At 44.4% G+C, this 25,562-nt stretch overlaps 1 protein-coding gene across 2 annotated transcripts in view; it reads right to left on the bottom strand.

The window, feature by feature from the left end:
• mle (dosage compensation regulator mle) overlaps window positions 1-25,562 on the bottom strand; it is a 133,494-nt gene that overhangs the window by 74,385 nt on the left and 33,547 nt on the right. For both annotated transcript variants that reach the window (XM_070523096.1, XM_070523100.1), the window contains 9 exons: window positions 20,708-20,872; window positions 18,821-18,898; window positions 18,593-18,712; window positions 18,413-18,484; window positions 11,965-12,106; window positions 10,558-10,640; window positions 4,550-4,706; window positions 4,283-4,386; window positions 3,973-4,071 (listed from right to left, as the gene is read on the bottom strand). In XM_070523096.1, the coding sequence (XP_070379197.1) occupies window positions 3,973-4,071; window positions 4,283-4,386; window positions 4,550-4,706; window positions 10,558-10,640; window positions 11,965-12,106; window positions 18,413-18,484; window positions 18,593-18,712; window positions 18,821-18,898; window positions 20,708-20,872 (1,020 nt within the window). The remainder of the gene's footprint in view (window positions 1-3,972; window positions 4,072-4,282; window positions 4,387-4,549; window positions 4,707-10,557; window positions 10,641-11,964; window positions 12,107-18,412; window positions 18,485-18,592; window positions 18,713-18,820; window positions 18,899-20,707; window positions 20,873-25,562) is intronic.

Here is a 25,562-nt window from a genome sequence, read left to right as displayed (position 1 = left end):
TAATGTTTAACAGCCTCAGAAGAGAACAGCAATTTACAATAGGTAGCGAGGCACTGGAAGTGGTAAGGGAATACACCTACTTAGGGCAGAAAGTGACGGCGGATCCGGATCATGAGACGGAAATAATCAGAAGAATAAGAATGGGCTGGGGTGCGTTTGACAGGCATTCTCAGATCATGAACAGCAGGTTGCCATTATCCCTCAAGAGAAAAGTATATAATAGCTGTGTCTTACCAGTACTCACCTACGGGGCAGAAACCTGGAGGCTTACGAAAAGGGTTCTACTTAAATTGAGGACGACGCAACGAGCTATGGAAAGAAGAATGATGGGTATAACGTTAAGGGTTAAGAAAAGAGCAGATTGGGTGGGGGAACAAACGCGAGTTAATGATATCTTAGCTGAAATCAAGAAAAAGAAATCGGCATGGGCAGGACACGTAATGAGAAGGGAAGATAACCGATGGTCATTAAGAGTTACAGAATGAATTCCAAGAAAAGGGAAGCGTAGCAGAGGGCGGTAGAACATTTGGTGGGCGGATGATATTAAGAAGTTTGCAAGAACAACACGGCCACAATTAGTACATGGCCGGGGTAGTTGGAGAAGTATGGGAGTGGCCTTTGCCCTGCAGTGGGCGTAACCCGGCTGATAATGATGATGATGATACATATTGAAACGAAATGCATCTAACCGATGAGGTGATCGTGGCAAACGTGCTTGCATTAGATAGCCACAGTGATGGCCACGGCGGCAGCGCTGACACAGTAGGGCAGGCTGCCTCAACATTGTCCCCGCGGGAAGTCCAATAGATGAGTCAGCCCCTAGTGGGCTTGTTTTAACAAGGGACCTTCCGCTTCACTACGTGGAGCACCTGGTTGCCTTGGAGAAGCATGTTGGCAAGCTTCGCATAAAGCAAGCAAGGCTGACGGACATGTAGTTTTCTCGTGCAAGCCAATGCTGACAGACATATGGTTTTCTCGTGCAAGCCAGTGGGAAGTACGCGGTGAGATGCTTATGGTGACTACATCCCAGCATTTCCTCTAGATTTCTCAAGCTGAGATGCTGCCACATTTTTTAACCCTTTGACGGTTTTTGCCGTACATGTACGGCCGCGGTTTTCTGTCCCGCAAGGTCTTCGCCGTACGGGTACGGTTTCGACCCTCCGTTTGAAATTTCGCGCCATAATGACGATGCACGCTTACTGGGAGGTGCTGCCACCTCTTAGGTTTGAAAGAAGCGTTTGAAATTTGTGCTACCTTCTTGGGGAGATAAACATAACTGACTTCAAGCTTCAGCGCGTCGCGCAGACTGCAGCCACACCCCTTTTGCGGTTTCGGTTTCACCGCGTGATCGCAACGGAGGCGCGCGAAACGTCATTTTTCTCTTTGTCGGCACTCTCTTGCAAATGCTGTGGAAGTTGATTTCTATCTTGATTGGCGCTGCTCTTAGCTTGTTTATAACCGCCGCTCGCGAGGTATTCTCGCTCTCAGCGGCAACGCGCTTTCGCGGTTTCGGTTCCGCCGCAACGGAGGCGCGCGAAACGTGATTTTTATCTTTGTCGGCACGCTATCGCAGGGGCGGCGGAAGTTGATTTCTATCTTGATTGGCACGGCTCTTAGCTCGTTTATCACCGCCGCTCATGAGGTATTCTCGCTCTCTGCGGCTGCGCGGAGACTCCTGTTTCAAGGAGTACCACACTCTAAAATACTATTGAACATATTGCAGTTCTGAGTGATGCCGACACCAAAATACTGTTCCCTAATTTTTTTTACTATTTATTCCCGACTTTATACATCTTGTACAGTCAATATCTGCAATAAAATAATTTGACCACGCGGGAAAGTTTTCTTCAAAATAATTCGACCCTCAAAGGGTTAAAAGGCACTTTTTGGGACCACCAAAGCGATGCCTCGACATAGCTCGTATGTCACTTGCCGCCCATGACCCCTCCTTGCAGTTATAGCAGTGCCATTCTTAAACGCCGATGGCCGCGGCTTCGGAGCACGCAGGAAGCAAAGTTAAACAGTTGAACAAGTCAACACAATCAGAAGCCGGATGGATGAAGGTGGTAGGGAGGAGAACTCACCTCCTCGCCATTATAGTTTTCTTGGAACAGCTACGCCATCCCCCATTTTGATTTTTTTTATGCAACACAGTTATAACAATTATCGGTTATAACAATGAAATTTTCATGGCACTTGAATACTGTTATAAGTGGGTTCGACTGTACACTGTTCTCGATTGCGCATGCCTCTGCATTTTCTTGTTTACATGGATTTAGTGGCTGGAAAACGTATCATACAATCGCACTTTGGCAACATAGTGAACGTTGGTGCTGAAAAATCGTGTTTTCCGGGAAAGTATGAACCGGTAAGAAATATGCGCAACTCCATTGGGCTATTTTTTTGTTCTTGATTGCAAACGTTGGAGCCGGGAAAATGTACATAATGGGAACATATTAACAAGGTCCTACTGTAGTTAGGTACTTTGACGACCCTGAAGTAGGGAGTCTTTGCACTGTTGTGCCATTTTTACTACATAACGAGCAACTCCCAGGGTCGAAATTTTACAAATCGTGCACCAATAGCATTGTGAAAGTCTTTGTAATCTCCTCAGCTTCGTCTTATATACCGTATTTACTGCACCCAACGAATGCACCCCAAAATTAATCACGAAAAATCTTTTTTTTTTTTCCTCGCATAATTAACGCATCTTTAACTTTGCTACTGTGCAGTACCCCGAACGAACGGCCATGCTGTAGTTTTTCGAAGAGACTATAATCTTCGACTCTCACGCATGTGTTTAAAGCAAGCGCACTTAATGCTTAACGCGTTCCTTTCCACCAGTGCCAGCACAAAGGCACCTCGCAGATTCTAGGGAGAAAAAAAACACAAATGGCTCTCTGCAACATACACGGTTTACATACTTTATGCTGACGTAATTGAAGAGCGCGCGCAGTATGTGCAGCCAGGCGCCGGGCACGGGAGAGTAAGTAAAGAAGGGGCGGCCTGAACTTGATCGGCATAGTGGCCATAGTTGGGCGTAGTGTCGAATTCACATATGCGTGGCTCGCTTTTCTGCTTGCCTTGAATTTCGATGTGTGTGATGGGCCTTAAGTCATGTTATACACCTGCTGTGGGACATAAGAGCTTATCTGCTCACAAAGCGGAAACACTGATCGAACACCGATAAACTCTGACACGCCGATGGGCAGGACAGTCGAGGAAAGAGATGCACACAGCATGCTTGTCAAAGAAAGGTGCGTGCTTCAACATGATGTTTAGGATAATGGCAGACAGCCGGAAGGGGCTGTGAGGACGAGCTGGGATGTGATCAGAGATCGCTGTTTGAAGTGCACATTCAGTTTCGCCCCGTGCAACTGGCCTAAGCCAAGCCTACTTTGCGCAGCTAATGCGTTGGTTCCTTAATTCTATGGTGGAACCACGATGTGGATGAAGCAGCCAGCAACGTGAACGGCAGGTCTGGTGGTTTCCACGTGGAATATTTACGGTTTGCAAATAGTATATATGTATTTTTACTGCAAAGATAAGTTATCTTATGCATGTTACAAATCATTACCGTCTTACATTTCAATTTTTGCCTTTGCAAAAATGTCCGCATGAAATTTAGCACGCATAATGAATGCACCCCCTCATCTTTAGTATAGTAGGAAGAAAGGTGCATTCATTACTCGGGTATATACAGTATGTATGTATTGCATGCCTCATTCAAAAAACAATATGGTGCCACAATGCATGCAGGATGCAATTTGTCAATAATAGCCTGGCCCCTTTATAGTGGTGCACTACACACCATGCTAGCATCAGTACAATACCTGTGCGGTCTGACAGATCTGACAGTGGATGCCCTAAGCACACAAGAATTTTTAATCCCCACTCCCTCAGAAGTTCTGCTTCTGACGAACGCACAAATATTTAAAAAGCACAGCAAAGCAGGCTAGGCAAAGCACATACCTCAATCAATTCAAATGACAAGGTCTTCTCATCCAACTGAGCCATGGCCATCTTTGTTGAAGGCTTATAACTTGGGTCTATCACTTTATTCAAGTTCTCCTGAATAGAAAAGTCAGCAACGTGTCAGCCAAACAAAATAATAATAATAACAACAACAACAAAGCCAAATGAAAGTGTTAATTTAGAACACTTCTACTTAATGTTAGATGAGCAATACAATGCTAAAACTTAGTAGTATATGTGCCAAATAGCACTTAAGGTCATTCCATGCAAAGCAATGAATAACTTCAGAAAAATGTGTTGTACTTACATCAGGCTCATCTGTCTCAATGTCCTCTTCATCCCTTTTGCGCTTTTTTGAGTTTGGTGGGGGCACAAAGTTGACTAGTTCAATGCAGTCCTCCAAGAAGTATTCTAAATAAGAAATAACAACTTTTCAGCACTTCAGTAAACAAGCAACAACTTATGTCTTTCCCAACAACGAATTATTCTAACTTGAACAGGAGCTCCAGCACTATAAACACAAACAGTTTTTTTCAATGTAACATGCACCAAGTTAGTATTCAATGAGAATAACCTTGAACAGGGTGTGCTCGTCCTTCAACCTCAATGACTGGACAATTTTCGAAGTATGACTGGAACAATGTTACATCAATGGTGGCAGACATCAGTATGACACGCAACTGGGGGAATGCTCGCACCATGTCTCTGATAACAACCATGATGAAGTCAGTCTGTAAAACAAAAAACAAAAAACTCTTGTAACAATAACTTCCATGCACAGCCAAGTACAGTAGTCCAACTGCTTGTTCGAGTTCAATTTTTTCAGACTTGCTCAATTATTTGGACTTCCTCGTAACAAAATGCTCTTGAGGACAAAAAAAGGTGGCACAGGACATACGAAGCGTTGTGCCCCCTTTCCTGTCCAGTATCCTGTACCCCCCTTTTTTGTGCGTATCTTCTAGAGCAAAAAACCATATTGCACAACCAAACCGTCAAATCTGACTAATCGTTAAAAGTTCAGTCATCATTTCAGACAGTGCATGGCATCACGAGTAGTAGAATTCCAATGGAAATGTAACCTGTAGAAAAACTGTCCATCAAATTGGTCCATTTCTTTAAGCCTGGTAAGGAAAGTTAGTTACAGAACTCATACCCAGATGTAACGAAATAAATGATATCACAAAGTAAATAAAATTCCTCCTCAGATCTCCAAAACATCTATGTATGTAATACTTTGATTTAATGAAGTAAAATTGTCCCGCCAATGGACATACCATTAAACCTCGATATAATGAAGTGGGTAAAATCGGCACTTTGCTTTGTTTTCGTTATTGAAATTATATTGAAATTGAAATTTCGTTATACTGAAATTCGACCTTTTAAGCAAAAAAGTACAGTCGCCGATTTATTTTTCTTACACGGGAAGGGACTGTAGAATTTTCCGAATTATCAGGCAATCGAAAAAAGCAAATATGAATGAGCAAACAATTCATTTTGATGAATATAGGGGTGGTGACAAATGATACGGTTTCATGACACATCGACGATATCTTCACACTGGCGGTACAAATTAAGCGAAGCCAGCTAAGCTTTCGCATGCACTCCAGTCCTGCGGTTGATAGCATCGCCCGCACTGGGATGACGTTACAAGGTAAAGCGCAGGCAGCGGGGAGCGAATTCTTGGCTGCCTCTCGCTCCAACGGGTTACCAAAACTCGAGATTACACAACTCCAATGCTAAATGCCCGGAAAGACAGCTTACATGATGCCACTATGTCTCGGCACACCCACTCTTTGCGCACACGGCAGATTACCTCTAAAGCAGGGTGTGCGGTGTGTATGCGCTCAGCCACGCTTACGGTCATGTGCAGCCACGGCCGATACGCTCAAGTTACCTCCCACTCCACCCCCTTGCGTGCGTTTGATCATGTTATCGCTAGCTCGCTCCCCTCCCCCTCTTTCCCTTTGCTCGCACGGGAAGGCGGCACTCGTGAAGCCACCATCTTTCTTGTCTCACCCTCACACACTTTTACTCACGCCTAAAGCACACAGTGCACGGAGCGCAATAGGATCTTATTGCACTTGGACTTTATATGAAACATGATGTGGCTCGCCTTCAGCAGTCACTCTTGTCGCGCCGCGTACGATTTGAAATGTTGGTTTGCAAGCAGCTGCTTATAATTCAATAATTTAGCCATCTGTGTCCACGGAAGTTTCCATTTATTGTCTCGGCATTCCTCTGCGGCAAAAGCGAAATTTCTTTATATTGAAATCGCATACAAACGCACTTAGTTATAGTGAAGTTCTAAATACATTGTGCTCTATAGACAACAGGCTGTAAAAAGTGAAATACTTCGCTATATCGAGAATTTCATTATATTGAAGTTCGTTATATCGAGGTTTACCTGTATAAAAAACTATATTCATCTTCAAAACCAAAATATACCCAACCGTTGCGCACCGAGCACATCACTTTCCATGGGGCTTAGAAGTCGTTCACAGCAGCAATTAAAAACTCCTGCGTCCCCGTGTCGAATATGCCGCCGAGTAATACTGGTCTTTCTCAACATCGCGCATAGCTGCGCAAAAGTAGCAGCTCACTAACGCACTTCTCCAATGACCTTTCTCTCTCTTACTGTGGCGTAGAAGGCAGGCAGATACAGCTGGGTGTGGCCTCCGAGATCTCCCTGGCACAATCTCGGGGGTCACACCCAGGCCACGCTGCTAGGCTACACGTGCCCATGTGAAATATTAGTGCATTCGCTTCTCTCTACAGCGTGCCACGTGGGCTGGCAGCTGGGTGTGGCCTCCAAGATTGCATTAGGACCGATGCAATCTTGGAGGCGATGAGCCGACCGAAATTCACTTCCTCCTTGATCCCACAGCAGAGGACTGTGTTATATGCCACATGCTGCTCAATCACGACAAGCAAAGTTGAAAGTAGAAGCAAAGACCATCACATTGGAACAAAAGGCAGCCCTCTAAAGACTGTTGCCTAAGGTGCTAAGAAGTCATGTGTTGCACACACTAAAGATTCCTTCGTTTTATTGAAATTTCATTGCAAGCATGGCCGCATAGAAGTTTCGCGTCCCTGCAATGCTGTCTTCTTATTTCCATGTTTACACCTGTGCACCCCATTAGGCATATATTGCAGTAAATGGGCTATAATGGATATAACGAAGTAATGAACAGAAAAAAATTTCGGCTTCCCCTTCAACTTCATTGCAATGAGGTTCCAGTGCAGCTGCATTTCTCATGGTGGGATGATTTCCTGGCTTTCTAACTGCCACTCGGCCACTAAGCCCAAGAAGCAAAGTCATGTTGATCGAATCAATAAAAACTAATGCAGTAAGCTTCAGTCACAATCATGGCATTTGCAGGAACAATATCTAAAGAACTTATTCCAGAGGTAGTGTTTCTTAAACAGATAGCCAAACCTTCATATAACAAATTATCAGATATAACAAAGTAAATATAGAATTTGCTTGGTCGTGTTTTACAGTCAACGTCCAAATTTTTGGACTCCCTAGGAGAGACCGAAACCGTCCGAAGCACCAGATTGGTGCTCAAAGCGCGTGCGCCCAATACCAAAACCAGAAGATGTTAATACCATCCGATTGGTGCACTACCGTCAATTCGGCTGCTGGGCTCTATGGGAGTGTCCGCTCTTGTTGACATCTTTCTCTATGCTCGTACGCTGTAGACGTGTGAAGCACAACTGCCATCTTAGACAACTGACAGCAGCGCCATGCTGTGAAGCTACCAGCAGGTAAGGCTGGACTGGTTAAAGGTCCACCGCTGGGAATGGATATGTTGACTTCACATTTACAGCCATAATTTGGCTAAAAAAAATAGGGGCAAATACTTTCTGATTCGCCCTCGTATATTCTGGTAGGAAAAATGCCAAATACAGTTGCCTACGGATCTTTCAGCCCTGCATGATTCGTACGGCACGGTCACCTACCCCAAACACCAATGTATCACGTAAATAACCAAAAATTTGGATGCCACATGGTGTTTCAGGCGTAAACCGCATGTGTGATGCCACAAACATGGCAGCCATGAAAAAAGTTGCCACCATATCTGGCATAAAACCACAAATTTGGTTGCCAGCTGTTGGCAAGCCGTTGCAGGAAACTTGCTACCAATGTTCGCATTGGCAGATCCAAATGTGGTTCCCTCCATGTCCAAAATATCACCGCCGCAGCACTCTGTACAGATGGTTAACAAGCGAAGCTGAAACGTGCGGCCCCAGTGTTTAGCGCTGGGTTAATTCCGACGGTTCATTAAACAACGGCTTGGTAGGCTTCCGGATCCTCGGTACACAGCTGCTGCTTGCACTCAGCTGCACGAGCCTGTTCTTGTGCCCAAGGTCGAAAGCTGCCTGTTCCTAAGGGGTACGTATGACGCAAGGCCTACACATTTCGGAGCCGGAGAGAAACCAGGGTGTCTACCAAGATGACATTTCCAAATTCCCAGAGTTTTCCAGGTTTTCCCTGAGTGCCTCTGCAAAATTCCCTGAGTGATGCAGAACTATGTTTTATACCAAGGGCTGAAACCATAACGTTGATGCTGTCACTCTCTAGTAAGCATATGAAAAAAAAAATAAAAAACAATGCAATTTGAATACTAAGGAGTAGCGTTTATGCTATTCAAAAAAAGAATAAAAGGGAGGGGTTAGTAAAATGCACAGCAAATAAAATGTGTTCGAAAAAAACTGCAAATCAAGTCAGACATTCTCAAACACAAATAAAAAGGAGATGCATACAGAAGCAAATATTTTCGAATATGAGCTATTTCTATCAATTGATAGTAAGCTGAGTGGTATGAGGCCCGAACTTTGTCACAATTGAGATTCTCTCTCAACAGCTCGTAAGTCAACCTCAACTGTCCTGACACACTCTCAGCTCGCAAACGATGCCTGTGTTGTGTTTCACTGCTTTAATGAGTTTATTTGGGTTTGGATGAGGGACACCAGCATCTCAGCATCAGCCAACACTGTTTTTTCAGCTCAAAACGGCAGCAGCACGCTTCCTTTCTCGTTCATTCCCGAATGCGTAGGTCCTTTCTGTTTTTGTCCGCCTTCCACCACTCGCTCGCCCCACGGACCATTTGAAGCATCTTTATGGTCAGTTGCACAGTCCACGGCCAATTTTTTGAACTCTCTAAGGGCCGCGAAAACGTCCGAAAAATCGGTTGGTTGGAAAAAATAAATGCATGTCATTTACTGCCTTTAAGGGCTCAATCCGCCACAGGCACATTCGAAAACGCTCTGCAGGCCTGCCGGTATGCATATTAGGCATATTGGTGCTCGTACTGGGACAGGAAATACCATGTGCATGCGTGTATAATTAAGGAATACATACTGTGTTCCGTGGCAACAGCCCCTTCCCACGCTTGTTATGCTTCACTTCAATACTTTTGGGTATGCTTCACCAAGTAACATTTCTGTACAGACTACTCAAAATCACCGAGGTAGACACCCTGGAAACTGCAGCTCACACGCTCGGCTGCGACAGAGAGCAACGACATCTCTACTGGCGCAGCTAATCCGACACCCTTTAGATAGCACAAGGCCTTTTCACTCCGATCCATGACGTCCTGTCACCTGGCCTTACTGCCACAGAATCTAATGAGGATGCTCCCAAGTAGGCAACAGTGATTTTGATGTCACCGCTTTCATCATGCCAGCTTTGTCAACGAAAATTTCGGGCCATGTAGCGTCACAGCATGGATCGGAGTAAACAGGCCTTGTGCTATCTAGGGGATGTTGGCTAATCGCGCGTCTCTCTCTCTCTCTCTCTTTTTTTTTTTCTTGTGCATGCACATGGGGTTGCATTGGAGTTTTCGGCATACAGGCAACCGCCAGACGGACGAACGGACGGACGAATCGGCTAGCCATATACAGCTTCGCTGAAAAGTGTCACACAGCATGCTCATTTTTATGTTGGCACTCGTAAACCCCATCGGCAAATGAGTGGGAGATGCACAGGCTAGACTGACGGTCTTAGTAGCGGAGTACAGATCCAAATGCAACCCCTTCGTTTTTGAAGTCTGTCGGCAGCGTGGGCATTTTGGCCGGCGGCTTGGCATGGTTGGACTTCAGTCGGCAAGCCAACATGCCAATCCCATGAGATAACAGCAATTGCACAGTTGCGTATTCGTGGGGGTGCAGGGTGTGTGTATGTAATTTACTGTTGTCTCCGTGCCTCATATCCACCAGGGCAAGGTGTTGGCGGGTCATCAAAATTCACAGGCGACCCTTTACAAACCCACTGGAGGCATCCCACGTGCACTCCTTTCGCATAGACCTGATTGCAATATTTCTTTCTGACAATATCTTTGTATATTCTTATAAAGAATACTGGATATATAACAAAGGTATTTTCATCTCCTATGCAACTTAGTTAAATGTAACAAGGTTCAACTAGTCAAACTTAAGTACAAGATAAAACAAAACATGTACTAATGAGCTTCTGGATCACTTGTGGGTTATTCCTCCAATTTGTTTTTCAGACAATTATCATGATCCCTCAAGTCTGAATATTTTGCAGGCATTATAGTACACTGTTTACAAACTTACATTGACATCTCGCTCATGAATTTCATCAATGATGACATGAGATACTCCTCGAAGACCAGCTTCCAATTTCCTTAACAGGACACCTGCACACATGTGAAAGTAACATATAGGCTTCAGCTTCTGGAATACAGACAGCCTCAGAGTAGCTAAGCACCAGTTGTGCATTAAAGGGGCCCTGAACCACTCTTCATCGAAGTGGAGAAAGGCATTTGAAGTGAAAACAGGCTATTTAAGAAATACTTTGCCGCTAAAGGTACTTCAATGCATTCGGCAGAAGTGGAGTTATTGGTAATCAAACAGCCTCTGCAGTGCTTCCACTCCTTCAATGCCTTGCACTGGGAAAGCTATGACAGAGCAGGACATGCACACAATGCTCCACCTTCTAAATGTCACCATGGCACGCAGTTCAGATTTCATTTTGGATGTTAACAACGATGTCACTTCCGATTTTGCCGCCTATTACGCGCCAAACGTAAGCCAAACCCGGTTGTCCTCAGCGAGCCGGAGTGTGTTTAGCCAGTGGACTAGCCACGGGCCCCTGTGGCAGCCGCAGTATCTACGCTACATAGCAGACCGCAACTACATGCAACCGTAGTGCATATATGCACAGCGTTTGCTTTGTGCACGACAAGGCCCGAGTGCATGCTCACCTTCATATGCAGCAGTCTGACCATGCTACATGGTGCGGACCAGCTTTGTCCTTCACCAGCTTGATTGGCAGGTAGTGGCCACATCCAACTTACGCGTGTTTGAAGGGTTATCAATTATTCTGCCAAGCGGACCTGGAGTGGTCACGAGTGAGCGTGTGCTGGCAAGCGTGAGTATGGTCTGACCTTAAGTTCCGGGTGGATCGAGGCTAGTTGAGTGGTAAAAACTAGTCGAAATTAGCAATACTCGACGGCTATAACATCGACAGGCAGAGTGGACAAAGTGTATTTCCTACGTGGGCTGCCACAGCCCAGCGTGAGCAGACGATAGTTGGCTTCTTCCGGAAGTACGTAATTATTATGGAAATTTGAAAGCACATTTCCACTTACTTCAGCCTGTTTACTGAACTTCGTCAATAAATATACATAGTAACAGTATGAAGTGCACTGATCCAAACACCCTATTTGATTGGCGTCAACTACTGCCCAATAGCAGTTGGGTATGGGAATCCGCTATGTGATGAAATAAAGCACCCAGAAGAGAGTGAAGAGCAGGCTTGTGTTGATATGAGAGTGCTTAAGAAAAAGGTGACTTCGCGGTCCGCTTACTAGCTCCATGTGCTGCGCACGACTGCAAATCTTGGCTGAAGTGTTCACAGCAGCGTATTCCATCTGTGGACTACATTTTTTTCACCAAGGCCGAGGAGTGGTTCAGGGCTCCTTTAAGCTGTAACATCAATGCATATAACACAGCACTTACCCACTGTGCAGAACAAGATGGACCCATAGGGACGTGGGAGCACAGATTCAAAACGAACACTGTAGCCGGCACTTTGACCAAGTTGCTCAGATCGTTCTTCAGCAATTCGTTCAGCAACTGACACTGCACTGATTCTCCGAGGCTGAAAAAATATAGATATACTATCAGCAAAATTATTTTCTTCACAGCAATGATCAGCCAAAAGATGATCGGATATTTCCGTAGACACTGTAGGCACACTGAAGCACTTGCTGACAATTTTTTCAGTCTTTTCTTATAATATAATGAAGCTTAACCAATCCATATGCGGCAACTCTGTTGAGAGTCTCCAATAAGCTAACAGTTTTTAAGGCCCATTAGCAATATTTCTGGAGTTTAGTACACCGTATTTACTTGCATAATGATTGCACTCACGTAATGATCGCACCCCCAAATTTTATCGTCAAAATTCGATATGTTTTTTCCTTTCCCGTGTAATGATCGCACCCTGAACTTGCCGCAGCGATAAGTAGTGTGCCAAGTTTAGCTAATAATGATCACGCTTACCATCTGTTGAATGCTACGCGAACGACTCTTCAAGACAAACCAGGCGGTTGCACACACCAAACATTCTTAAACAGATGCCCCATTTCATTCCTTTCATTACTTTCCGCACTTCCATGACAAAAAAAAAAAAGCTCCAACCAAACTTGCCTTTATTATGTGTAGACTTTATAATGGTTGTGGTTAACAACAACAAAAAAGGCACCTTTCGATTCTTCTCGTCTGCACGCAACAAATCGCGAGCGGCAACGATAGTAGCCACGTTTACACTGATACGTCAGATGTGTACCCTATTCATACGCCGATGCTTGTAACACAGCTAAGATATTCCCACCCTTAGCGGAAACGTGCTGTATTAGGATAGTAGTGAAGACAAATGCCGCAGTTTCCACAGCATGCTCGCTACATGTTTCTATGTCACTGGCAGCTAAGCGCACCTATCTGTTTCTGTCCCTTCAAAGTGGACATGGCTATGTTATTGCCACAAACTTGCCGATATTAACGATATTATTCATTACTGATACAGAAGAAACTGTTTCAATGCACGCAATGTACTCATGAGAAGAAAAAAAATTGCACTCGGCGCATTTGGCTTGCTCTGCCGGCCGCCATTTTTGTTTTGGTGACCCGCACTACATACAGCAGCAGCTGCCTATTTGTTGACCTGTTGTCATCCCGCAGCAAATGCGGAATGAAAAAAAAAATGTTTTTCTTTTCACAGGAAATTTAACCTGCGTAATGATTGCACCCCTGAATTTGCGTCAATTTTTTTGACAAAAAAGTGCGATCATTATGTGAGTAGATAAGGTATGTTAATTTTTCTAGATTTGTTCCAAAACCTAGCATGCATGCATGTGCTTGTGCACGCATTCTGTACGTACGAGGGTGAATCAGAAAGTCTGGCCCTAGTATTATAAGCCAAAATAGGATAAATACAGGTAATTACAAATAGTGATGATGACATAGAGGCAATGAATGAAACCCTAACTAGGCTGGCTTCAGAAGCACCAACTGAAGCGGGAGGTAAGGCACAAATGCAACCAGTAGGTAAGCTCTTCTAAGTAACAAAGGACTTAATAGAGAAACGACAAAGGATGAAAGTGTCCAACTCAAGAGATCAGATAGGATCCGCAGAACTGTCAAATCTAATCAACGAGGAGAAAATAAGGTATATTCAAATTTATAACGTGAGAAAGACTGAGGAAGCAGCAAAAAATGGATGCAGCCTTAATTCAGCGAGGAGAAAACTTGGCATCGGACAAACCAAGATGTATGCACTGAAAGATAAGCAGGGTAATATCATCAGCAATCTCGAAGATATAGTAAGAGCAGCTGAATAATTCTATACTTACCTGTACAGTACCAAAGCAGCCACAATACCTCCATAAGAAGTAGTAATGAACAGGCTACGCGTGCATGTTTTCGATATTGTGATAAAGAAGGCTGGTGCAGTTCGGTTTTGCGCATGTGTTGCGATTCTTTTAAATAGAGAACTTTTTCGAAAAATAAACCAGTTGTCAGTAGCATTTCCTCGTCGTCAAGTCCTCTTCATCGTGTGTCCGTCCTTTTTAGCGCTACCATCAGTTTTAAAGAAGGCTACAGAGGCTCCTTCTATAACTAGCGATGAAGTTAGATGGGTCTTGCAAGACATGAAACGGGGAAAAGCGACAGGAAAAGATGGACTACCAGTCAATTTAACGAAAGATGGAGGAGACATGATGCTTGAAAAACTAGCGGCCCTTTATACGCACTGTCTATCAACTTCAAGGGTCCCAGAGAACAGGAAGAATGCCAACATTATACTAATCCACAAAAAGGGAAGTGTTAAAGAATTGAAAAATTATAGGCTTATTAGCTTATTTCTAGTATTACATAAAATATTCACAAAGATAATCTCCAACAGAATAAGGGCAACACTGGACTTTAACCAACCACGGGAACAAGCAGGTTTTAGGAAGGAATACTGCACAATGGAGCCCATCTACGACATCAATCAGGTAATCGAGAAATCCACAGAGTACAATCAGCCTCTCTTATGTGGCTTTCATAGATTATGAAAAGGCATTTGATTCAGCAGCGATATGAGCAGTCATAGAGGCATTACATAATCAAGGAATGCAGGACGCTTATGTAAATATCTTGGAAAGTATCTACAGAGATTCCACAGCTACCTTAATTCTCCACAAGAAAAGTAGCAATATACCTATAAAGAAAGGGGTCAGACAAGGAGACACAATCTCTTCAATGCTATTCACTGCGTGCTTGGAAGAAATATTCAAGCTATTAAACTGGGGAGGCTTAGGAGTAAGGATCAACGGCGAATATCTCAGCAACCTTCGATTTGCAGATGACATTGTCCTGCTCAGCAACACTGGGAATGAGTTACAACAAATACTGAGGACCTTAGCATAGAGAATGTAAGAGTGGGGTTGAAGATTAATATGCACAAGACAAAGACAATGATCAACAGCCGGGCAACGGAACAAGAGTTCAGGATCGCCTGTCAGCCTCTAGAGTCTGTGAAAGAATACATTTACTTAGGTCTATTACTCACAGGGGACCCTCATCATGAGAAGGAAACTTACAGAAGAATAAAAATGGGTTGGAACGCATTCAGCAGACATTTTCAGATTCTGACTGGAAGCTTACCATTACCATTCAAGAGAAATAAGAAGCCCTTGTTGTCCTTGGTGTCAGTGTTTGTTGGCTTCTTATGATAGGACTAATAAAAATCGGGCCCCTCGGTTAACCCCCTTTCTTCTCGTTCATTCAAAAGAAGGATGCACAATCAATGCATTCTACCGGTGATGCATATGGGGCAGAAACTTGGAGACTGACAAAGAGGCTCGAAAACAAATGAAGGACTGCGCAAAGAACGACTGAGCGAAGAATGTTAGGCGTAACGTTAAAGAGATGGGAGAAGAGCGGTGTGGATCAGAGAGCAAACAGGAATAGCCGATATTCTAATTGACATTAAGAGAAAGAAATGGAGCTGGGCAGGTCATATAATGTGCAAGTTCAATAACCGGTGGACCATTAGCGTTACAGAATGGGTGCCAAGAGAAGGAAAGCGCAGTCAAGGACGGCAGAAGACTAGGTGGGGCAGGCGCTAACTGGAATCAGTTGGCGCAGGACAGGGGTAATTTGAGATCACAGGGAGAGACTATTCTACATGCCTTCCATTATTTTTCCACATAGTCCACACACCACTTCAGATATTTGCCCTATCGAAGCACTAAACTTGAGATGCCCCTATGGTAGAACCTTTGGCTGACGCTCATTGTCATGCATGTCTTCATGGCCTTTTGATAACTCACAACACCACCGCCTGACACTTCTCAAAGCGAGGCACCTTTCCGCACACATGGGCTTCATTTCCCTCTGTATTTCAATGGGTGTTCGTCCCCTGCTCCATAGAAAACTAATCACACTTCGTTGCTCGTACACCGTGAACATGTGAAGCACAACCGCCATCTTCAACAACTGACAGCAGTGCCATGCCGTGGAGCTACCTGCAGATAAGGTCAGGCCAGTCCAAGAAAAGGCCACCGCTAAGAATGGATATGTTGACTTTGTATTTAGAGCCATAATTTGGCAAAACAAAAAATAGAGGCTAATAATTTCTGATTTGCCCTCGTACGTACATATGCATGCACGCGTGCATGTGTGTGCGCGTGTGAATGAATGAATGAATGCCACAAATTCAAACAGTCTGAATATGATGCTTTCACTGTAAGTGCTCCCATCAGGCCACAATGAAAAGAACTTGAAAACTTGCAAAGATTTCATCAGCTTATAAGTCAGAATTTCGATTCAAGTACAAAGGTTTCTGCATAACTATGCATAGTCCCAGCAATAAGCTCGTCAAACTGCAGGAAAGGAATGCAAAGGAGTTCTATTTACAAGCAAGCTGAACTCTTTTTGTCTGCTTATCAGGCCCGTTACTGATTTTTGTTTTGCATAAAAAAGAAGCTTACCCCCTTCAGTCATAGTACCCACATTTATGGACACAACCTATTTTTTGCCATTTCTGTGCAGTGGTAGCAAGGAATAGACCACAAACATCATGCTTAGGGTAAATTTAACATTCCGCTAACCTCACTTACTTCCATTTTACTTCCAAGACATATGTGTCATTACAGAGTACCTCTCTGGTGGAGGCACTACCATGCTTTACGTGGCATTTGACATAGAGCAAGCCGGTTGGCAACCTCCAAAATATTTTTTTCTTCTTTTCTTGAAATGCCTGTCACCAAAAAATAACTTGTGCATGTAATTCAAGTGAGGGATTCAAGCTACTAATCTCAGTAGCTTTTTGTGGCTACTCCTTCCTTGTGTATTTGTTCAAGGAGAATAAAATTCAATTCAATTTTTATGAAGAAACGTAGCATGAGTGACTTTACAATATTCACATACATAGTTACTCTGCAATTATGATGACTCATCATAATATGCACAAAGAGTCATTCTACCACCTTGACTTGCTTTCAGTGAAGTCTCGAGCACTCTGACATAAAATTATATATCTTTCACACATGTATCGACAGCCGATCATAATTCGTGACTGAAGGGGGTTATACAAAGCACGATTTTATCCACAACTACAACAGCAATTCTACAGCAATGTAAAAGATTAGGCTGCAGACAAGGAAACGCATCAGGAGTCTAAATACCAAAGACGTGAGAACCAGGAGTTTAAGGAACTCTCACGAAGTCGCTAAGACTTTTAGCGTTTCTTACCGCTCAATTAATGTTGTCCCCATGCACACTGTTATTGCAAGATTGTCAAGCTGCAAGAATAGCTAGCCTGCAGTATTTTTGCCTGTCCATTTGAATAAAAAAGCACACTTAGACCCACAGTGTAAATACCTCTCCTGAATATGCTACCTTTGTCACTTTTTAGAACCGCACCTTATTAAAGAGAGGGAAAAACTGATTACTTCTAGGCTGAATATTATCTGTATAGATTAAGCATTGAGTTGCATGAATAGCACGACAGATAGGCTCAGAAGATTTAGTGAGGGCAGCAGATAGTAGAGAGCAATACAATCTGTTTTCAAGTGACCTACAGGCATGAAGTGCAGTCAATGAAACGAAACTAATCACTTGTTCGCGTCAGCCTCTCAAAATGACACCAACTGTCTCAGGATAGCCTCACTGCCATCAGAATGGACAAATGACACGCAATGTTCCTTGCCCATTAGGAAGGTTCCAATGTTTCAAATTCAAGTGGTTTGTCTGCCTGTCCATATGTGTTAGACACAACTATACAAGTTAAAAGACCATGAAGCCAGAGAAAGCATAGGGGAAGTTAATTGTTATGGTTATATGAAATGTAGTAGAAATAATCAGGTAAAGAAAAATGAAAGTGGATGAAAAGATATCTTGCCTCAGGTGAGGACTGAACCCACATCCTACACATTACATGTGCAGTGCTTTACCAATTAAGTTGCCAAAGTGCCATGCCTCCAGTCACTTTCTTGGGTATTTATGTATGCGTACATGATTAGCCGTGGGAGTGTTAGCAAGCATTACTCACAGCCAAACTAGCTGTGATCAGAGCTGGCCAACACTCCCAGGGCTAATTTACCTCAAAATAAAGGCACTTGTGAACAGCCCTATAAGCACATGCTCCAACCAGGTGCATTGCTACTTAGCAATTCAAATCCCAGGTTACGTAATTACCCTTACAGATCCCACTATGCTTTAACTGGATCTTGTACCTACAAAAGTGCCTGCAACCAAGTTATACCAACTGGACAAAATGCCACTGCACATATAAACAGAGCAACAATGATTGTTGTAATAATAGTGCATCACAATAAGGTACCAAAAGAAAATGCAACAAGGCATGACAGACTCTCAGTAATGTAACAGTTATTTCAAACAGGACAGTTTGACCAACCTGAGTGACAACGATACAGCATTCAGCGCCAATCCCTTGATTTATGTACGAGTCCAGTATATACTGTGGCACCTAGTATGATAATGAAAGGGACAAATGAACGAAATGAATGTCTTTGCAGTCACAAGCTTATAACATGTTGCTGTACACCAGCAAGAGAAAAAAGGCAAAGCCATTTACCTGAGTGGTTTTTCCACAGCCTGTAGCACCTCGTATGATGACAACTGACGACTGGTGGATAGCATCTAATATGCTGTCATAGGAATTGTAGACTGGAAGTTGGTAACGTTCATCCAACATCTAAAAACAACATTGGTGCTTATTTGTAAGCTGGCAACGAATTTCTTCTTAAACATATACATTTTTAGATGCCTAGGAAAAAGACCCAAAATAACAATGTACACAGACCTTTTTTAGTTGTGGGTCATGGTCCACTTGCTGATTGTAGTTATTAAGAATATCCTCGCTGATCTGACTCAATGTCATCTGAAATAAAATGCATTGCATTGCACTTGAAGGTCGTATAAATGTAACCACAATTGCACAGCACAGTAAAACCCCATTTTAGTAAGCCAGCAAAACAGTGCGTGCATGTCTGTACACAAGTGCATGCACATGAGTCTGCTGGGCAACAATGACACAAAGAGTGGTATAAGACTATTGAAGATATGGTCTTTAGGGATAACAATAAGTACAAATTACTTCCTAGTGCTTTTAATTAAATTCAGGAACAATGCAAAAAAAAAGCTCCAAGGAAAAGCTTTAACCCTCTCGCTGTCACGGACGTACCGGTACGTCATCGCGCTTCCCCCCCACAGTGTCACTGACGTACCGGTACGTTCTCTATTGTGCGTTCAAAATTTCGCGCCTGAGCGCAAAGCTGGCGCTCCTGGATTGGCCACGCTATCTGTTGACTCTTTCTACAAGTTCGTATATTCGCCCCGACATGTCTAAGACATGTCTAAGTCCATGAGTACGGTGCGACTGCTACTCCCCACTTTCTCTTTGCTGAGTGGCGCGGTGGCTCCGCGTTCGCTGCGTCGCGCGCGTGTGGGTATGGGTTCAAGGGTTATTCTGCCTTCTCCGCTGGTTTGAAGGTTTTTATTTTTCTTCTGTTGGTGTGTCTGCTACGGCGTGTCAAGTTCAGGCGCACGTGCCGGTGCCTCTCCATAAAGAGTGACTCGATTGCTGCTTTCGCTCTCTCGCGCTCTCTCGCCGTACCCTCGCTTCCGACTTGCAGCAGTAAACGTAAAGCCCTTCGAACTTTGTTTAGCCTTTTTCCATCTCCCTCTGTCTTCTTGATCACGCAACGTCCCATTTCTCCTCCCTGCGCGCGGTTACTTTCGGATGGCTGAGTGCGCGGGACCTTCGTCTGCTCATTGGAGCGGTGGCTCAATTCCGATTCAGAATATGAGCCGAGCTCGGATTCGGACTCAGACAGAGTCGCATGCGAGGAAGAGGGTTCCGCATCGTCAGAATCGGATGTTGAATGGATTTTATAGTCAGGCTGATGATGATGATGTTTACTAACAACAGCTGCAGAACACTGAAATGTGCATATTGCATTTACTATGTTATTTGTATACCAATCATAATCAAAAATAAATTGCTATGTTCATTCCCTGTTATGCTCATTCCCTGAAACCAAGCCGACACTGAGGGTGCGTCATGGTCAGAAAGGTCCGACAGCGAAAGGGTTAATGATTTACACTTTTCTGTTATGTGTGCAGCTTAGTATAAAGCCACCTACCACTCTCTTTCAGTTTTCCTCTTCCTTTTTCTTTTCTATTTTTTTTGTAAGGGAGCTTTTCAGTAACTAGACAATCATTTTTTCTAAGAATATCCCACACTACTCCCATTTTGGAAAAGCATTGATAGGTGGCCCATTGGTGCCTGTTTTGTAGGCCTAAAACGCAAAATTCAACCTTTCTAAAGAGGGAGATTGATCATCGCATCACTCGTTCAAGAAGTCACATAGCCCCACCATCCCCTGTGAAAGATGTGGGTACTCGTTCAAGAAGTCACATAGCCCCACCATCCCCTGTGAAAGATGTGGGTATACAGTGTGTTCCAAAAATAACCGTTGGTTAAATATAGGAGACTTTAGATATAATTTTTGATGACCAAGCTTCATAGCAGCAACATTAAACCCATAAAAAACTGGATGCAAGCTAGATTTGGGGACACATTAGAATTAGGTAAATATGGTAGTTTATCCACATTTTGTCTCATGGCACTATGCATTTTCGACCTGTAACATACAATAGAATAACTCCCAAGTAGATCTATTCGTACAGTGGCCATAGGACCCTCGTCAATGTTGCAAGATGTCCAAGGGTTCCAATTCTGCTGTGGTGGGGACCAAGGTACCACTCCTCCAGGTACAGGCTGGGCTACCACCTGCTCCTCCTCAAGTTGACGTGGAACTTTCAGTGAGAAGGGCTCACTCATGCTTTCAGGCTGGAAAGATACAACCACAGCATTATGCACAAGACCACTTCTCTCACTTTAAGACAGCCATAAGTAAACACATGTGATAACAGAAATAGTAACCCCGTACTGTGTGAATTTTTGTCATTTTTTTTAGAAAAAGTAGAGAAGCCTTTGTTTGGGGCACATATACCTAAACCAACCTCACTTTTCTAAAGAAACGCTTGGTAGCAAGACTACGAACCAAGATTGTCACATCATTTATGATACAGTACACCATGAAGTTACACGTATATTTTATGACCATGCAAAAAGACATTTTAATTGCAGAAAAGTTATTAACTCTTTCATTACCACGAGAAAATGGTCATTTTTTATAGGTCTATGAAAAAAATTATTTACCAGAACAAATAATAATCCATCACACATTGCAACATAGCATATTGTACATACTGAAATGCTCTTTCCAAAAATATACATTGCCAAACAAAAAATTTCATTAAGTAAAGCAAAAATTCTAGAAAGCCTCATTTTTGCTGCCAGTTATAAGAACAATAAAAAATAAAAAACACCGTTTGCCTTCACTTGGAGGAATTCAGATTTTTTGCATTTTGCCTAATTACATAATTAGTCTTAATTAATCAATTTTTCAAATATTATAACTAGATGAAAAGTGTCAATGAGAAAATTGTAGAGCAACATGAAAAACTTCCTGCACAGCTTTCTGTTGCTCAATACATGCTACAGTCGAGCCCACTAATAACGAACCTGAGCGCCACGTGGCGTCTGTTTATTATATCCCGAAGTTCGTAGTAAGTGGACCACAGCTTAAAAGAAAGTGGCTAGTCAAAGCACAAAATTTATTTCTTTGCTAAGAAGTTCGTGATGCTCGTCGTGTTTCTGCAGTGCAGATCCGATGCGGGCGGTGTCCTGTTTATTTAAAGCAGAAGCATACGTTCCGCCAAGGCCCTTGGCATAGACAAGCTGCCCGAGGCCCTATTTCTAGCCCATTGCTACAGGTGCGCTTATGGGTGCTGGCTTCAAAGTTTCATCGTCATCCAATTCCTCCGCATTACTCTCCACCTGCACTTCACAAACAATGCCCTCGTCCGTGCACGGTTCCGCAATATCAGCATCTTCATTAGCAGAAATAAATTCATCCCAACCAATGGTGTGGCCCCCTACATCGGAATCAACGACGCACTGCCACAAATTGCCGCCGGACTGATCAATTTCGGAAGCATCAGGCTCGGCATCAGGCACTGCGTCGACGAAGCCAGCCTTGCAGAAACAGTTCCACACACAAACGGGCGTCACTGTTGCCCAGGCCGCCTTCACCATCTCAACGGCTGAATACAGTGAAACTCGAACCGGCAAGTTGGCGACCCGACTGTCTACGGCGATGAGCAAGCACTCCACAATGCAGCGCCTATACAATGCCTTAAATGCGCGTATTTGCCCAAATCAAGTGGCTGCGCTTTCGAAATGGTATTGGGCGGCAGAAAGAGTAGAATAACTGCCGTCAGAGAAGTTCGCACATGGTGCACTGAGCAGCTGTAACGCACGAGCAGCAAGCGCCTGCCCTGCCTCTACATGTCACGGTCAAACTCGCCTAGTCACTCTGCGAATAAATTGCGCATCCTCCACGTCTTAGTATTGCGCCTGTAGCGCACGGTGTTAGATATGGAGCTGTTTCCTGCGGTTACTTCGAGTTCCCCAAACCACTTCGAAACGAAGCACAGCTAATTGAGGAATGCAGAAGCAGGAAAGCACATTCCAGAGGAGCACCAGATAAGCGCAAACGAGTTTGCGGCCCCCAGGTCGTGCGCCGCCGGGATTAGACGGGGGCCTCGGACAATGGAGCTCAATCGTCCCCCTTCGGCTTTGAAGAGGGCATTTGCCACCACTGCGGAGCCGTACCACCGGGAGCAGGTGGGCACTCGTACAATGGAGCATGAGCGCCCCCCTCCTTCTCCTCCTCGAAAGAAGTGGATTGCAATTCTGCGAGGCAAGAGCACCGGGCTCAAGTGATCAAGAGAGGAGGACCAGGCGCCGACTCTCTTCGCCGGGTATGACACCATCGCACGGGCGCCTATCATTGGCTGAAAGTGGCGTCATCGGAGCGGACTCTCCCATTGGTCAAACATGACGTGACTTACAGTGCTCGAAGGGTTTATAAGAAGCCTTCCAGAGAGACCAGGACGATTCCCTGATTCCCTGATTCACCTCTCTCGAACTTCTTGCCGCGGGCCGCAGCGTCCGAGTTGCTGCCGGCCCGTAATGACTGTACGAATGTTACGTGACTCTCACCTCTCTGTATATAATGTAGAATAAATACTCCCAAGTTTGGGGTTTTCATCCCGAAGTCCCGTCCCTCAACCCCGACAACGGGTACACAGCTGCAAAAGCAGCGTTGCTTCTCAGATTTTCCAGTTACAAAGGGCCCGCGCCGGTCACTGCGCGGGCCCTTTTAGTGTACATTATTAGTGTACAGAAGTACTGTAATGCGCACTTTACTGTGCTTGCCGCCAGCGCACGAGTCCCCTTTCATGGTGTGCGTCTTGTCCGGCAACATCTGATAAAATAATGCAGTTTCATCTGTGATATACACATCCTGCTCCGCGTAGCTTGCAATAATATCTCAGTTTCTTAACAAGCCAAGTGGCAACGTCGTGGTCACTTACCGAAGCCGCCTCACTGACAATTGATTTAAAAACAATCCCATGCCGCACTTTTAATCGATGTAGCCAGCCATTGCCTGGGCAGAAGTCAGGAAAATCTAGCAGGAACGCAAAGTTTTTGGCTTTGCTTAGCGTACTTGGTACACTTATCGGCATGTTGCAAGCCCATGCGTCGAAGAGCCACTTATGCAGCGAGTCCTCTACGTCCGCTTAGGTGGCCTTCCACAGGCGCTTTCTGTTTGTCATGTCAGCATAAGAGCTGGCGAACTTTTCCTTGCTCTTTAGAATCGTTGAGATGGTTGATTTCAACACGTACTTCTTCACCAACTCACAGTTTTTAGCACCATGAGGGAGTTCCGTCGAAATTGCTCGCTCCTTTGTCACGTCCAGTACTTTTCATTTCATGACCACTGCAGGCACGACACTGCCATTCGCCATCCTGAATACAACTCGGGTCCGACTAGAACAATGCGCGGAAGCATGGAGACTAGTGCAGGGAGGCCGCCTGCTTTGAGGTAACGGCCAGAAAACGAAACTTCTGAACTTTATCCAGCACCGTAGCATGCCCATTGAGACAGCGAGAGAGTCGCAAGAAAGAGTGAGGAGAGGGGAGCAGAGTTGCGAGGATGGGCAGGAGGGCGACCTTGGAAGCCACACGCCGACACCCGTGGGCAGCACGTGATGGCACAGGGCACGAAATGGACAGTTCACCTGCGAGAAGGCTTGGGAAAACTGCATGCGCAAAGGGGTCAGGGGTCATCGTTATCTCGCATCGCGGTGTCGGGTTTATGCCGTCCATTCACTCTAACCGATCGGTAGGGCTCAAAGACGTTCGTTTTACATGCGATTTTATGCCATTGAAATAATGCCTATTTTGGCAGTCGCACGGTTCTCGTTCGTTTTAAGCGAAAGTTTGTCCGTTATATGTGGGCTTGACTGTATATCATCTTTTTTTTTCTGAGTGTGAAAGAAGCCTGCGAATACACACAAAGTGTGTCGAGCGGCCAGTCTCGCTACAATATTGCGCATGTTCGCTGGCTGCTTTCACACTCGGAAAAACACTTTTATGTAGCACGTTCTGAGCAACAGGAAGCAGTCTTGAGAATTTTTCATATAGCTCTACAATTTTCTCATTGACACTTTTCATCTATATTATCTGAGAAATTGACTTATTCTAATTTTATATGTACATACTGCAGCCCTATGAGCTATTGCAGGTGTAGGTGTGAAAAGCAGAACAATGACGAATAGAGGCAATATCAATATGAACAATACAGACCACATGAAAACCGTTTCCTTCCTACACACACACACACACATGCACACATAGGTGGGGTTCGGGAAGAAGGTCAGGCCCCAGCCTCCTCCTCCCCCCCCTATGGAAATATGAAAACTTTCTGCCTATGTGCAAAGCAATCGCATTTGAGCACATTTTGGAGGCTGCTAGCCCTGAGCGAGTAGGTAATATGCGGCAAATTTCATTGAAGCAGGAATGTAGTACAGCGACATTTCGTTGTAGAGAGGTATCAAATGCATTAAATCCTATGGGCGTTCACCGGGGATACAAAAATATTTTGTTGTCACGAGATTTCGTTGTAGCGGGTTTTGATTATTTTATTCATATACAATTCGGTTTCAAAAATTACTTTTCGCACACAACCAGATGACAGTGCAAATGGAACAAACCATGACTAAGGTTGCTGAATAACTGAAACGGACTGCCCTGAACCTAACATTCCCCTAGGAACTGTGCGCGCGCGCGCACGCACGCACGCACGCACGCGCACACACACACACACACACACACACCATTGCAATGAAGCCCCAAAAGGCTGCCCCTGCACACTGTCATCAAGGAACCACTCCAGCCTCATAATTTTTTAATAATTTATCCTCAGCCTCATGTCATTTCACTTCCCATTGCAACATATCACTTCCAGTATTCAAAAATACTGTCGGTGAAGACAGGATCCCAGGATCACGTCATTCCACTGCTGCATCAGTTAGTTTCTAGTACGCAAAATGTAGCCTCCCAAAAG

The sequence above is a fragment of the Dermacentor albipictus genome, chromosome 1 (genome assembly GCF_038994185.2).
Source record: "Dermacentor albipictus isolate Rhodes 1998 colony chromosome 1, USDA_Dalb.pri_finalv2, whole genome shotgun sequence".
In the NCBI taxonomy this organism is placed as follows: domain Eukaryota; kingdom Metazoa; phylum Arthropoda; class Arachnida; order Ixodida; family Ixodidae; genus Dermacentor; species Dermacentor albipictus.
Note: the sequence above shows the minus strand (reverse complement) of the source record. Positions and strands in the feature narration are given on the sequence as shown.